A 13,192-nucleotide genomic window follows, 5' to 3' on the forward strand; every position below is an offset into this window, starting at 1 on the left:
GGGACTGAGTTTTAAGTTACTATTGAAAAATATCATTAGATTTAAGAGCACAGTTAGAGAATAAAATCTTTTAAGGCAATAGCTTTATACATCAAGAATATACTCAGCAGACAGTAACATCTGATGGTGTAGCACACAATTTAAAACATTAATGGATATAGTGTGGATATGCATGATTTCTATAAAGCTACCTTGTAAATACAAGAATGTAAATCTCATGTGATCTGTCCTTCATTTTAGGATTCACAGACATCTTTTTTTTTTTTTTTTTTTTTATAGCAAGTACAAGGGATGATGATTATTAGCATCACTAATAGGGTCAGGAGTTAACATTAATCAATTGGTAATTTACAATGTTTTTGACATGGCATGAAAGCAAAAGTAAACAACTTGCATTAACACTTCTTTAGTTGTACGAACAGAAGACTTCCTGATATTTTAATTGGAAACATTGGGATGAAATTGAAGAGGCCATATACACTCATTTATAGTATTTGAGGATCCAGACTGACTTCAGTCTAGATTTTTGGAACTATGCTGGTTTACATCAGTTGAAGATTAGTCCCAAGGGTTTGTGTATGTTTGTATGCAGTGGAATTCTGGAAACTCCCAAAAATTCTGGAATTCTGTACATAGGTTCAGGGCCAGTTTTAGGGTCAGGCAACCCAGGTCACTGCCTGGGGTAATGGGTTTGGGGGGCACCAGGCTCAGGATGCTGTAAGTTATTCAGAAATTTAACAAATGAAGGTGGCACCATTTGGTCTAGGGCTGGTCCTGCATGGGTTGGGGGAAAAAGAGGGTGAAAACAAAAACACCCCTGCGCTGGAGCATATTGTGGGATTGTAGCATAAACCTTCTGTGACCAGCTATTTCCTTCTGTGAACAGGAATAGCACCTTTTGGCCCTTCACTCTCTGATCAGGAGCTCTCACCCATTGGATCTGTTAGTGGGGATCCAATGGCCTATGCCTACCCCCAATCCAGCACTTCCTGCTACACTGGCCAAGTCAGAGCTGACATGAAGTCAGCTTCATTAGCATGCAGGAGTTCTCCAGTTGCTCTACCTGCACTCCTTGTCTACAGAATGTCTCCAGGAAACTTTTAAGAGGGCCCTCCCTTAATGGGTTAATGTCACCATCATGCACTTGACTAAATTACAAGCCTTGTAACTTCAACAATTAAATCTAATTCAATCATTGAAGTGTGTGAAGCTGGACTGCGGGGATGGTTGAATGGATTGCTTTTAGGACAGCCCCCACTTTTAGGAAAGGTCACTCTCCAGCACTGGGCTTTGGTACCTCCATGTGACTCCTTTGTGCCTTTGCAGGAAGTGCTAGATACTTCAGAAAAACACTTCCTGAAATCTAGCAGCCCTGTCTTTTACTGTTGATGGCATTAAAGTTGCAGCCAAAAAGGGCTGGTCTATACTACCATGGTAAATTGATTTAACTTACGCAACTTCAGTTACGTGAATAACGTAACTGAAGTTGACGTAGTTAGAGCCACTTACTGCGGTGGCTATGCTGCGCTGTCAATGGGAGAGTGTCTCTCGTCAATTTCCCTTATGCTTCTCAAGGAGGTGGAGTACACAAATGGATGGGAGAGTGCTCTCCCAGCAATTTAGCGCGTCAGACCCACTAAATCAACACTTGCTGCATCAATTGCAGCAGTGCCAATCTACTAGTAAGTGTAGACATGCCCAAAGAGACATTGGGCCAGATCCCCAGCAGTATCTGTGTTTCTTCTCCTCCCGAGAACGTGCCTGTGAAGGAAGGATCCTGTGGGGCCTAGGTGCACTGAATTTAGGGCCATAATGGAGCAGTGCAAAGCAGCCATAATGAAGCTAAGGATTGAGACCACTGATTCCACTATTGATTCTGGATTTGCGCTGGTGGAAATAACAGAGCCTGGTCCCTTGTGGAATTGTTCTTCAGCATACCATCAACAACTCTGTCTTTGTTCCTGAAAAGTATAAATGGAAACAGTTACCTATATCTTAACTTGATCTCTAAAGAGCTTCAATTTCCCTTGGTTTATGAATAAGCCATTCAATCTATGTATACTTTTTTACGCTCTCTTCTGTTCATTGTTGAACAAATTATCTCAGTGAAAGGAGTTCTTTGTTTTGTTTTCAGTGGGGTGTTACTAGAATTCTTTACTTTTGAACGACTGAGAAATGAATGATCTCAGCAAGGGGTAACTGTAGTTCAGCAACTGACACATGAATGTCAGTGTAGCAATGAAATGGAAAGAAAAATAACCAATTCTAAAATAGTTGCTACTTTAAATCAAAGGGACTTATCTATTTCAATTTTATAGCACTCAGGGGGTGAATAGTTTTCTAGAAGCAAAATGAATCACAAAGCTTTTCTACTGAAATTCAAGATGGCATTTAAACACATTTTTTCAAAGTATAGTGGTAGTCAGAAGCTCTTCAATATTTGGTAAATTTTAAAATACATGTAAAACCTCATTGCAGCTCTCAGATGTATGAAGATCTACATTATGATATGTGATATGACATCCAAATTTTACTAAGTCAGGCACTTATTGCATCACTGCTGTATTTAGACACTATTGTTACTGGTAACACCTTCCATCAGGTCCATCATGCTGAATAATGAATCACATGTTGAAACAAGATCACAGAGCTGCAGGGGTAGGAAAAGAGCGAAGTTATGTGTGACTTTATAGAATCGGTGGTTACATAATTCTTACTGCAAATTGAGGACACTGAGCAGTAGGGGAAGGTAAAAACATGGATGTGGTAAAAGCCAGCTGCATGGAACAGGGATTGTAACAGGATGATGGATGCTTTAGATACTTGCATGGTAAGAGATGCCAACATGTACAAAATGTGGATTTATTTCTGGTTCACTGAAGTGGGGTTCCCAAAACTAATAAAGACTTTGCTCTTCCCTCATAATGAGTTATCCATTCTTAAAGCGAATGGGGGGAGAAGGAGGGGAAGAGAAGGAGAAGAAAAATGTGCACCTTTGACACACACACACACACACACACACAGTGTAATATAACTTCCACAGTTCAAAAAGGAAATTCAGAGTTCACTTGAAATGTGTACTGAAATACTCATTTTCTCTACCATAGTGTTCTGAGGTCTAACAATGGAGCTCCAAATAACATGCATGGCAAGAGCTCGAAATTGCCTCCCTATTTTCTAAAGCAGCCACTGTTAGTAGGGTTGTCTGACCTCAGTTCATCACTTATCAAGAATGCAGCAATGCATTAGATTTTGATTTATTCATCTATAAATAGTATTAAAGGTGAGGTAAGATTAAGGCAGTCTCACACTTCCCCATGATTGAAATCTTATTTTTAATTGTTTATAACATTGCCAAGCTTCAACAGTCTGGGCTGAAATTTTACATGCTATATATCTGCCTCAGCCTGACTTTAATTTCAGCCACAACACTTCAGCCATTTCCAAGATCAAAGCTGGGGAGGGAATACATTGTTTGACCCATAATAATAAAAAATTCTGGTGACCTTTTCTTTGAACAATGGTAGGGCTCCCATGCTTTGAAGCAGTGAGTTGAAATTTAGTTGGAGTGTGATCTTTTGCTGTGCCAATGAAAATGTGCCCGAATTTGATGAGTTTACAAGTCTTTGGAAAAAATTGCAGTTTACCCATGCTTAGAGGAGTTAAAATCTAAGAAGACTCTGTTCTCACCGAACATGCTTGAGCTTCTCACAGCTCCTAGTGCTGACCAGACTCTGCAGGCATCATCCCTACAGAGCAGCTGAGCATGCTCCAGCTCAGGGCCATGAGGTAAAGCTGGGCTTTCCCTGAACTGGATGCTCCAAGCCATGGTCGGGCTTGCACTGAAACTGAGGGCCGGGAGCTTGATCTCTCCTGTGCTCACAATGACTCTTCTGTTGGCACCCAGTGGTGTGGATGAGGGATTTGCTGTTTCCAAAAAACCAGTACACCCCAGTTTACTAGATCCACTGGATCACTGCTCCATGTAACATACAGCACTTAGATATGTTTATAGTGAAATCAAGTAAAAGTTTATTTAATGATAAACAAATAAAGGGGGAAGGGTCCCAGAGCCCAAGCTCCAGCCCAAGTCTGAATGTTTGCGCAGCAGGGTTTATCTCTGCAGCCCGAATCCCACAAGCCTGAGTCAGCTGACCCAGGCCAGTCACAGCCACGCCACAGATCTTTTATTCTCGTGCAGACATACCCCAAGTCTCCAATACATTCTTTGTATGCCTTTCTTTGTTGCAGTTTCACTCTAGACTTATTAGCAGATAGCCAGTACTATGTATCTGATAGTTGTCTCTCATAAAATCCTATATTTAATTCATGCTCTCAGCTCACTTGCAGGGATTCAGTATTGCCAAACCCACACATTCAGAAAATGATTTCAGCTTTAAAATCATGAGATTTTTAAAAATAAAAAATGTTCAGTTCTTTTTATTTGCCTTCTAATATTTGCACCTTTGGAATACACTTGGATCACATTTCCAAGCTTTTCCCTGCAACCATAATCACTAGAAATTTTTTCTAAATGAAAGCTGAGATTCTCATGTAATCAGCTGAATCCAGGATCTGGTGCTTTAAGAGCAATGCCTAATATTGTGATTCTCCTGATAAAATTATGAGAGCTAGCAATACTAGAGATTGCAGTGAATAAGGAGGCTAAAGTAGTCCAAGAAACATTGAACAAAATTTTGAGATTAAAAAAAAAAAAGGTTGCAAGTAAGGCTATCAAGCGATTAAAAAATTAATCGTGATTAATGGTGTGATTAAACAATAATAGAATACCATTTATTTAAATATTTTTGGATGTCTTCTACATTTTCAAATATATTGATTTCAATTATAACACAGAATACAAAGTATACAGTGCTCTATTTATATTTGTTTTGATTACAAGTACTTGCACTGTAAAAACCCCCCAAAGAAATCGTATTTATCAATTCACCTAAGACAAGTAATGTAGTGCAATGTCTTTATCATGAAAGTTGAACTTACAAATGTAGAATGATGTACAAAAATCTCTGTATTCAAAAATAAAACAATCTAAAATTTTAGAGCCTGCAAGTCCACTCTGTCCTATTTCTTGTTCAGCGAATTGATCAGACAAACAAGTTTGTTTACATTTGCAGGAGATAATGCTGCCCACTTCTTGTTTACAATGTCACCTGCAAGTAAGAACAGGCATTCTTATGGCACTGTTGTAGTCAGAGTCCCAAGATATTTACATGCTAGATGCACTAAAGATTCATGTGTCTCTTCATCTTCAACCACCATTCCAGAGGACATGCGTCCAGGCTCATGATGGGTTCTGCTTGATAACAATCTAAAGCAGTGCGGACTGACGCATGTTCGTTTTTATTATCTGAGTCAGATGCCACCAGCAGAAGGTTGATTTTCTCTTTTGGTGGTTCGGATTCTGTAGTTTCTGCATTGGAGTGTTGCTCTTTTAAGACTTCTGAAAGCATTCTCCACACCTCGTCCCTCTCAGATTTTAGAAGGCACTTCAGATTCTTCAACTTTGGGTCAAGTGCTGTAGCTATCTTTAGAAAACTCACATTGGTATCTTCTTTGAGTTTTGTGAAATCTGCAGTGAAAGTGTTCTTAAAATGAACAACGTGTGCTGGGTCATCATCCAAGACTGCTATAATATGAAATATATGGCAGAAAGCGGGTAAAACAGAGCAGGGGACAATTCTCCTCCTAGGAGTTCAGTCACAGATTTAATTAATGCATTATTTTTTTAACAAGCGTCATCGGCATGGAGGCATGTCCTCTGGAATGGTGGCCGAAGCACGCAGGGGCATACAGATGTTTAGCATATCTGGCACATAAATACCTGGCAATGCCAGCTACAAAAGTGCCATGCCAATGCCAGTTCTCACTTTCTGGTGACATTGTAAATAAGAAGAGGGCAGCATTATCTCCTGTAAATGTGAACAAACTTGTTTGTCTTAGTGATTAGCTGAACAAGAAGTAGGACTGAGTGCACTTGTAGAACATAAGAATGACCATACTGGGTCAGCCCAAAGCTCCATCTAGCCCAGTATCCTGTCTTCCAACAGTGGCCAATGCCAGGTGCGCCGGAGGGAATGAACAGAACAGGTAATCATCAAGTGATCCGTTCCCAGTCGCCCATTCCCAGCTTCTGGCAAAGAGAGGCTAGGAACACCATCCCTGCCCATCCTGGCTAATAGCCTAGGCTCTGAAGTTTAAATTGTTTTGTTTTTGAGTGCAGTTATGTAACAAAATAAAATCTACATTTGTAAGGTACATGTTCACGACAAAGATTGCACTATAGTACTTGTATGAGGTGAATTAAAAAATATTTCTTTTGTTTATCATTTTTACAGTGTGAATATTTGAATCAAATAATATATACTGATTTCAATTACAACACAGAATACAATATATATGAAAGTATAGAAAAACATTCAAAATATTTAATAAATTTCAATTGGTATTCTATTGTTTAACAGTGCGATTGAACTGCGATTAATCATGATTAATTTTTTTGAGTTAATTGCATGAGTTAACTGCAATTAATCAACAGCCCTAGTTGCAAGTCTTAATATTGAAGATGCTATAGGAGATGGATCAGATGCTCTAATCAGGACAGGAATGCTCATAATTTGTAATTGCTTGAGAAGCAACCAAGATTTCATGAAAGTTATAATGCATTTGAAAGGACAAGGAGGTAACTGATAACCTCTCCTGATGTAAATCTGTTACAAAAGCATTTCCTGCTTTTCCCTATTCATTTTACTAACTTCTCCCCAACATCAATTTTTAATTTAAAGTTGTTCTAGAGAGAAGAATGATCGGTTAATTTTTCTAAAACCTGCATATATTCATATTCTCTAATCCAAGCATCCTTTTTTAAATATTCATTTAAGCAACATTTTAGCTGTTGCAATCAATTTACATGCATATATTTATGACACTGGTTCAGTGTTTGCTGAACTACAGCTGTATCTTAGATATAGTTCACAACATTAGAAATGCACTGTAATTTACTTTAACTTATAAGTTTCTCTTTTGCTTTCTGTTGGATGTCTGAAAGTTTGTACATATTTTTTTTGTAATATCTGCTACAATCAAACACATGCATTACAATATTTTATTCTTTTTAAAATCATCTTTAATTTCTCTTTTAATAGAAAGAAGGAGAAAAAGATCACAAAGTTCGCTTGGCAGTTGGAAATGGAGTAAGGAGTGATGTATGGAGAGAATTTTTAGGCCGATTTGGTGACATCAAAATGTGTGAGTTTTATGGGGCTACTGAAGGAAACATTTCTTTCATGAACCACACTGGGAAAATAGGATCTGTGGGACGTACTAATTTCTTTTATAAGGTAACTATTTAATATTTTATTTTAGAAGGAGGGTTGGGAATAAATGTGATTCTTAATTCAGTAACTAGATCAGAAGAAGTGAGGCTAAAGTCAGTGGGAGTGGAGGATGCAAAATCAAGTCCTAAGTCTTTTGATCTAGTTACTGCAGGTTTAACTGACACTGTTCAATGCTCCCAAAATCATGTGTATATAGTGCTCCCACCTGTGCTAATGGCAGACCAGTGGGATTTTTTTTCCCTTAAAATTTCCTAGCATAGACAAGGTCTAAATGAGTGAAACTCCATCATCCTGAAAGTTTCAAGAAAGTTCTGTTCAGTTCTGCATTCTAAATCTTTGTTACTAGGCAAGAGCCTAGATTACAATTATTTAATGCATCACAGATTTATAACCAGTGAAATATATGTACAAGATTGAAGACTGGGAGGTATACCTGCACGCTCTCTCTGCTCATCAGGAGTCTGTAGATGCTTGTATGTCTCAAGTCCATCTACTTCCCAGTCTTCAAACTTTTATTTTCTGGGTCAGAGCCTGGTGTGGAATTGGAGATCAAGTACTCTCCACTCCATGTTACCCTATCTAGACCCAGGGATATTTTGCCAGGAGCTCCTTTCTGCCGTATCTTGCTGTATGGCTTCAAGTACTCAACTGTGGAAGAACAATATCTACAGGTAGCATGGCTTCCTGGGGGTGCCTGCAGTACTGCCAACCCCAAGCTTTCAAAAGTCATGAGATTGGCTTAAAAATCCAGAGATTATTTTTAAAAACAATACATTTCTATTTTCTGAAACTTTAAGGTGCGCTTGCTTCATGTTTTGAAGCTTTCCACAACTTTTTTCGTAATGAAAGCTGGAATTTTCATGCAATCCGATTCCAACACCTGGGGCACTATGAAAAACACCAAAGATCATGAGACTTGATAAAATCATGAGAGATAGTAACACTGGGGCATTCCATAGGAACAGGCCCTTGGTTTAGAGACTTGCACGATTAAGAATACAGTTCTCCATGGAGTTAGTAGGACAGTAATATTCAGGGCTAGGGTTTCAAAGAATACACTTATCATACACTAATGTACAAATATTCAGCTTAAAATAATAAATCTGAGTAATAGTAATAATAAAGATAAACTACTATATCAACTATAATATCTTGATTATGGGTAACGTGACTAGTGCAATGAAATTTACAGTAATGCATGACTAACTCAGTGTGGCCATTTTACCTCAAGTTGGTTTTCCATACTTCTAAATTTAAAAGATAAAAAGGACACTAATATATTAGCTTGACTGGAACAAAAGTATGATATACAGGAATGCTAAAAAATATTTCCTGTTCCCAGTCACATGGCCAAGTCAGAGTTACAAAAAGTTCATACCCCGTCACATGGCAAAAATCAAAATCCACCGAGTCTGTAACATTTATTTTGTTACTTTAGATTAAAACTGGAAAGATAAATCAAATTTACTTTTCACTATTTACTGCATGGTGCATGTGTTGGCATTTCACTCAGCTTAGACAATAAAATATGTTATTGGGAAGAGGGAGGGTCGCTCACATCACCTGTATCATCCCTTCCCTGCAAAATAGGAGGTGAGGAGGAGTTCTGGAAGTAGGTGGAGAGTGCCTTTACAGTAGTATGCTGAGGTCAGCGTAGAACTTGATTATCCAAGCCCACACGGGGCTCCCCAACCCCATTTTAAAAGGATCCTGAAAAGTTCAATTTGGGTGGATCTCTTGAACTCTACACTATGCTCACAGGCTTAGTGGCACGCAGCCATTCTGTACTAAGCCTCTTAACATTGTTAAAACCAGTGGAACTTAACCAGGCTTGGTGATGGTGGGATATTTTGATAAAAAACATCTCTAGTATAGACAGGCCTGGAGGGTGAATTCCTGGGTGACTTTTATAGAAGAACCTAAAACTGCTTCTACAGAAGGATATTGCAACAAAGGTGAGATGCCAGAATTAATTAGGCTTTAAATATCTGTTAAAATCCGTGGGCCATATTGTAGCGGCCCAGCGCAACAAGTTTTCTACACGCTGTATGTAATCAGTTGCTATAGTATATGGAGAGAAATGGCAAAAAAAAGTTATCCATGTAAATAGTTCAGATATTTTTTTAAAAAGAGTTAATCTAAGGGTATGTCTTCACTACCCGCCGGATCGGCGGGCAGCAATCGATCTAGCGGGGATCGATTTATCACGTTTAGTCTAGGTATGATAAATTGACCCCCAAGCACTCTCCTGTCAACTCCTGTACTCCAGCGCCGCGAGAGGCGCAGGTGGAGTTGACGGGGGAGCGGCAGCAGTCGACTCACCACGGTGAAGACACCATGGTAAGTCGATCTAAGTACGTCAACTTCAGCTACGTTATTCACGTAGTGTAAGTTGTGTAACTTAGATCGATATTCCCCCCCCTCCCCCAGGGCTAAATGAATGGATGAAACTATTATGAATTGGTTTGGACCCTAAGTGTAGCTCCTGAGACAGGCTGCTGCTGATCATGTTGGTAGCACTTTTAAAGTTTTGGCTGCCCTGGCCTCCTGGAGTACTATCAGCGTGACTCTTACACATCTTACTTTCATGTTGGATCTGTTCCCATTTATTGGGTGTTTTTGTGTGGTGACAAGCTGTGAAATTATAAAGGAGTATAGTCATCTCATAGTTTGAAAGTTGTGAGCAAACAGCTTAATAAGTGGTTTTTTATTAGGCTAAGTGACATTTGAGAAAGCTTCTGAATCTGGACAGACATGTTTATTGCTATCACTACCTCTTAAAAGTCTGAATAAATTCATTTGAAGCTAAGGTCAACTGAGTAAAGCTGTGTCAATTACACCACAGATCGCTGTAGTGTTAATATTTAACTTTTTGATGGTTAAAGTCAATGCATTGTAAAGCAGACTTGAGTAAAGAAAAGTAAAAACTGCAAGATGGGTACTGAAGGTTTAGTCTTTCTGTTTCCCTTTATTAACTGTTAGGACTTTTGTATAGAGCTGAAACCCATAGGATTTTATAGAATTTACTCTAAAACCCTACAGAATTTAATAGAAAATTAGATCATTTGTATCTAGTTTTTTGAACCATCCTGGATAGATATTCTATAGCAGGGATAAAATTTTCTATTAAATTCCATTGCTAAATAACTCTACAGAAAGACTGTCCTTTTTATAATAAATTCTGTTAGACTTTCCCATACAGTTCAGTAGGGGAAAAGGTGGAGGGGTTCTTTCTTTATATTGCATGAGGGATTCTTCCACTCTCATTGGGTTCTTGTTTTTAATTTTACTTTTTGTAAACCCCTTCCTTCACCCTCCCTCAAGACCTAGTGTCACAACAACCATCTCCCAGTTAGAAAACGACAGTAGATGGATCTTCCTGTGGATCCTGTTAACATCATTCCTTTAAATGGCTGGAGAGGTTTGTCTCTAAGAAACTTGCATCCAAGGGTTTAGATAATTAAGTGATAGGTGTCTTCTTCAGAATTTCTACTCACTAGGCAGCCAATTTAACCTTGTACTATTACTGAGGCCCAGTCCTGCTCTTCTTGAAATCAAGAGCAGCACACCCATAGTATGGAATTTTAAAAAGCAACTAAATATTTAGCAGCATAAATCCCATTGATTTAGAATGAGACTTGTGTTCCTAAGTCCCTTTGGCGCATTTGAAAATTCCATCTGTAATCTTTGGTTGGTTCAGGATCAGGCCCAGAGTTGTTATATCTCCCTCTGTGCCCTTCCATCCCCCAACCCCCCAAGTCTTTAAACCATGTCAGGTGTGGAATGTTGTGTTATATTTGTTTCATATATTGATAAAATGGTACTTTTTATATACCCAGAAAGGAAGATTGATACTTTTTCTTGAATATAAAGTAAAGGTGCTATTTGTTCCCCTCTGTGGTTTAGTCATACGACTTGAGTTAGCCACTATACACTAGAAATAAGGATACTGCTGCAATCCACATTTTAAAAATTCTGTTAATTTTATTTATTTATTTTTGCAACTGGATAGTGAATGTCTACAGACATTTCTGCTGTAAATTCTAAGCAGTTAGCATTACTGTGCCCTATCAAAGTATCTATCTAATTTGATAATATAACTGTGAAATCATCTTCCCTCACCCTTTCTCAAAAATGAAAATATAAACAATGTAAGACCTCTCATGAACAGGAAATGGCCGCTCTGCAATTATTCTGCCTTCAAAATTAGTTTATATTGTCTTTTTAAAATACTGCTCAAACTCTTTCTTCTCCAGAAAATAAACCTGCATTAAGGGCTAGATTCACAAAGAAAATTAGGTGTCTTGATACTGAATGTCGATGGATAAATAATTAAAAAATTCAGAGTACAACAGCTTCAACAGGAGAAACCGAGGGAGCCCCACATCAGAATATCCCAGACGAGGGCATTCACCTGAAAGGTGGCATATCCCTGTTCAACCTTTTTCAGCCTCAGATGGAGGGGAGACTTAACTGGAGATATCCCAGATGACTACCCTAACCACTGGGCTAAAAGTTGTGAGGGACTTTCTCTCCCCCATCTCCCTCATTTTGTATGAGATTGCCTATTAGGGGCCTGATCCAGTAGCTGAGGTCGGAGCTTGCTTTCTAGATCAGGTCCCGCAGGTGAATTAGGTGGAGGAACACCTATCTACCTACTCCTGGTTTGTGAATTTATGAGGACTTAGGCATTTGGATGCCTGCCGTGCAGTTGCAGTGCTTATGCTCAGAGGTAGAAATGTCGGTGCCCAGGAAACTTTACTGCAAAAATTTAGGTGCTGAGCAATTTTTAGGTTCAGGCCTACAGGGTTCAGGGGCAGCTGAGTGGGGTTTTGTGAATACCTGTGGGACCTGATTCTGGGATTTAGGTTCCTGCAGTGGCAGGCGCCTAAGTCCTTTTGTGAATCTAGTCACTAGTGCAGAGGCACAGGACCTTTGATTTAACTACACTGGCTGCACTTGAATCCTTCAGTATTTTCCAGGTGTTTTGTTGGGTCCCATATGGAAGACAAACCTATCTGACACCTCAAGAGAATGACTGGGGAGGAATTCTGAAGGGATATTCTTGCACATGCTTCCTCTTCCAGAACTCTCTCCCCTGGATTTTTCTACAGTGGGGTGATCCAGTCCAAAATATGTACACTTGTCTCCACCCCCTCACCTCCTAAGCCTCTCCAAAATGATGCTCCCTTTCTCTTTGAAGGGAATATTTCTTGTGGAGCCACATTGCATGTTAGTATTTATACATCACCGGGAAAAATCAAAGACAAAGCAAGAATCTACAAACTAAGGGCCTGACCCTACATCCCTTACCCATATAAGCAGGCCTACTGAAGTCATCTTAAAATGGTCATTCCCTCACTTCTCTTTCTACCACATTCCTGTTCATAACAGTGGATAGCTCCCCACTCTGTTGTGGCATTGGTACTATTCACCTGAGTAAGAGTCTTTGGTTAGACTTCTCTCAGCAATGGATGAAAAAAAGCAAAGGGTAGGAGAGGGCAAGAAGGAATGAATGTTACAAAAGTAAAAGGTCACTAGATGTGGTTTTTGTTACTTTACACTCTTTCCTCTGGATTTAAAAAAAGTATGGGGGCAGTGTCTGAACTGCAGGGGAATGAACATTCACACTGCTCCTTTGTTTTGGTGTTTCTGATTGCACTGCAGTTGAATACTGATTGATACAAATAGTTTCTGAATCATAATACCCTGGGCCAGTTTCCTTGTATACTGAGGGGTTTCCTAAAAACAAACAAACAAAACCCTTACAAATCACTGACTGGCAAACACTATATTTCAGAAGCGTAGATGATGCCATGGTTTTATTCCACTTTGAG

The 13,192-nt window shown here is 39.1% G+C and overlaps 1 protein-coding gene across 2 annotated transcripts in view; it reads left to right on the forward strand.

The window, feature by feature from the left end:
- Window positions 1-13,192, forward strand: part of SLC27A6 (solute carrier family 27 member 6) — a 53,931-nt gene that overhangs the window by 24,317 nt on the left and 16,422 nt on the right. Inside the window, exon 5 of one of the 2 annotated variants that reach the window (XM_007056792.4) lies at window positions 7,164-7,358. The exons of the other annotated variant lie outside the window; for it this stretch is intronic. Coding sequence (XP_007056854.1) covers window positions 7,164-7,358 — 195 coding nt within the window. The remainder of the gene's footprint in view (window positions 1-7,163; window positions 7,359-13,192) is intronic. 2 annotated transcript variants of the gene reach the window in all.

The sequence above is a fragment of the Chelonia mydas genome, chromosome 5 (assembly GCF_015237465.2).
Source record: "Chelonia mydas isolate rCheMyd1 chromosome 5, rCheMyd1.pri.v2, whole genome shotgun sequence".
Classification (NCBI taxonomy): Eukaryota; Metazoa; Chordata; order Testudines; family Cheloniidae; genus Chelonia; species Chelonia mydas.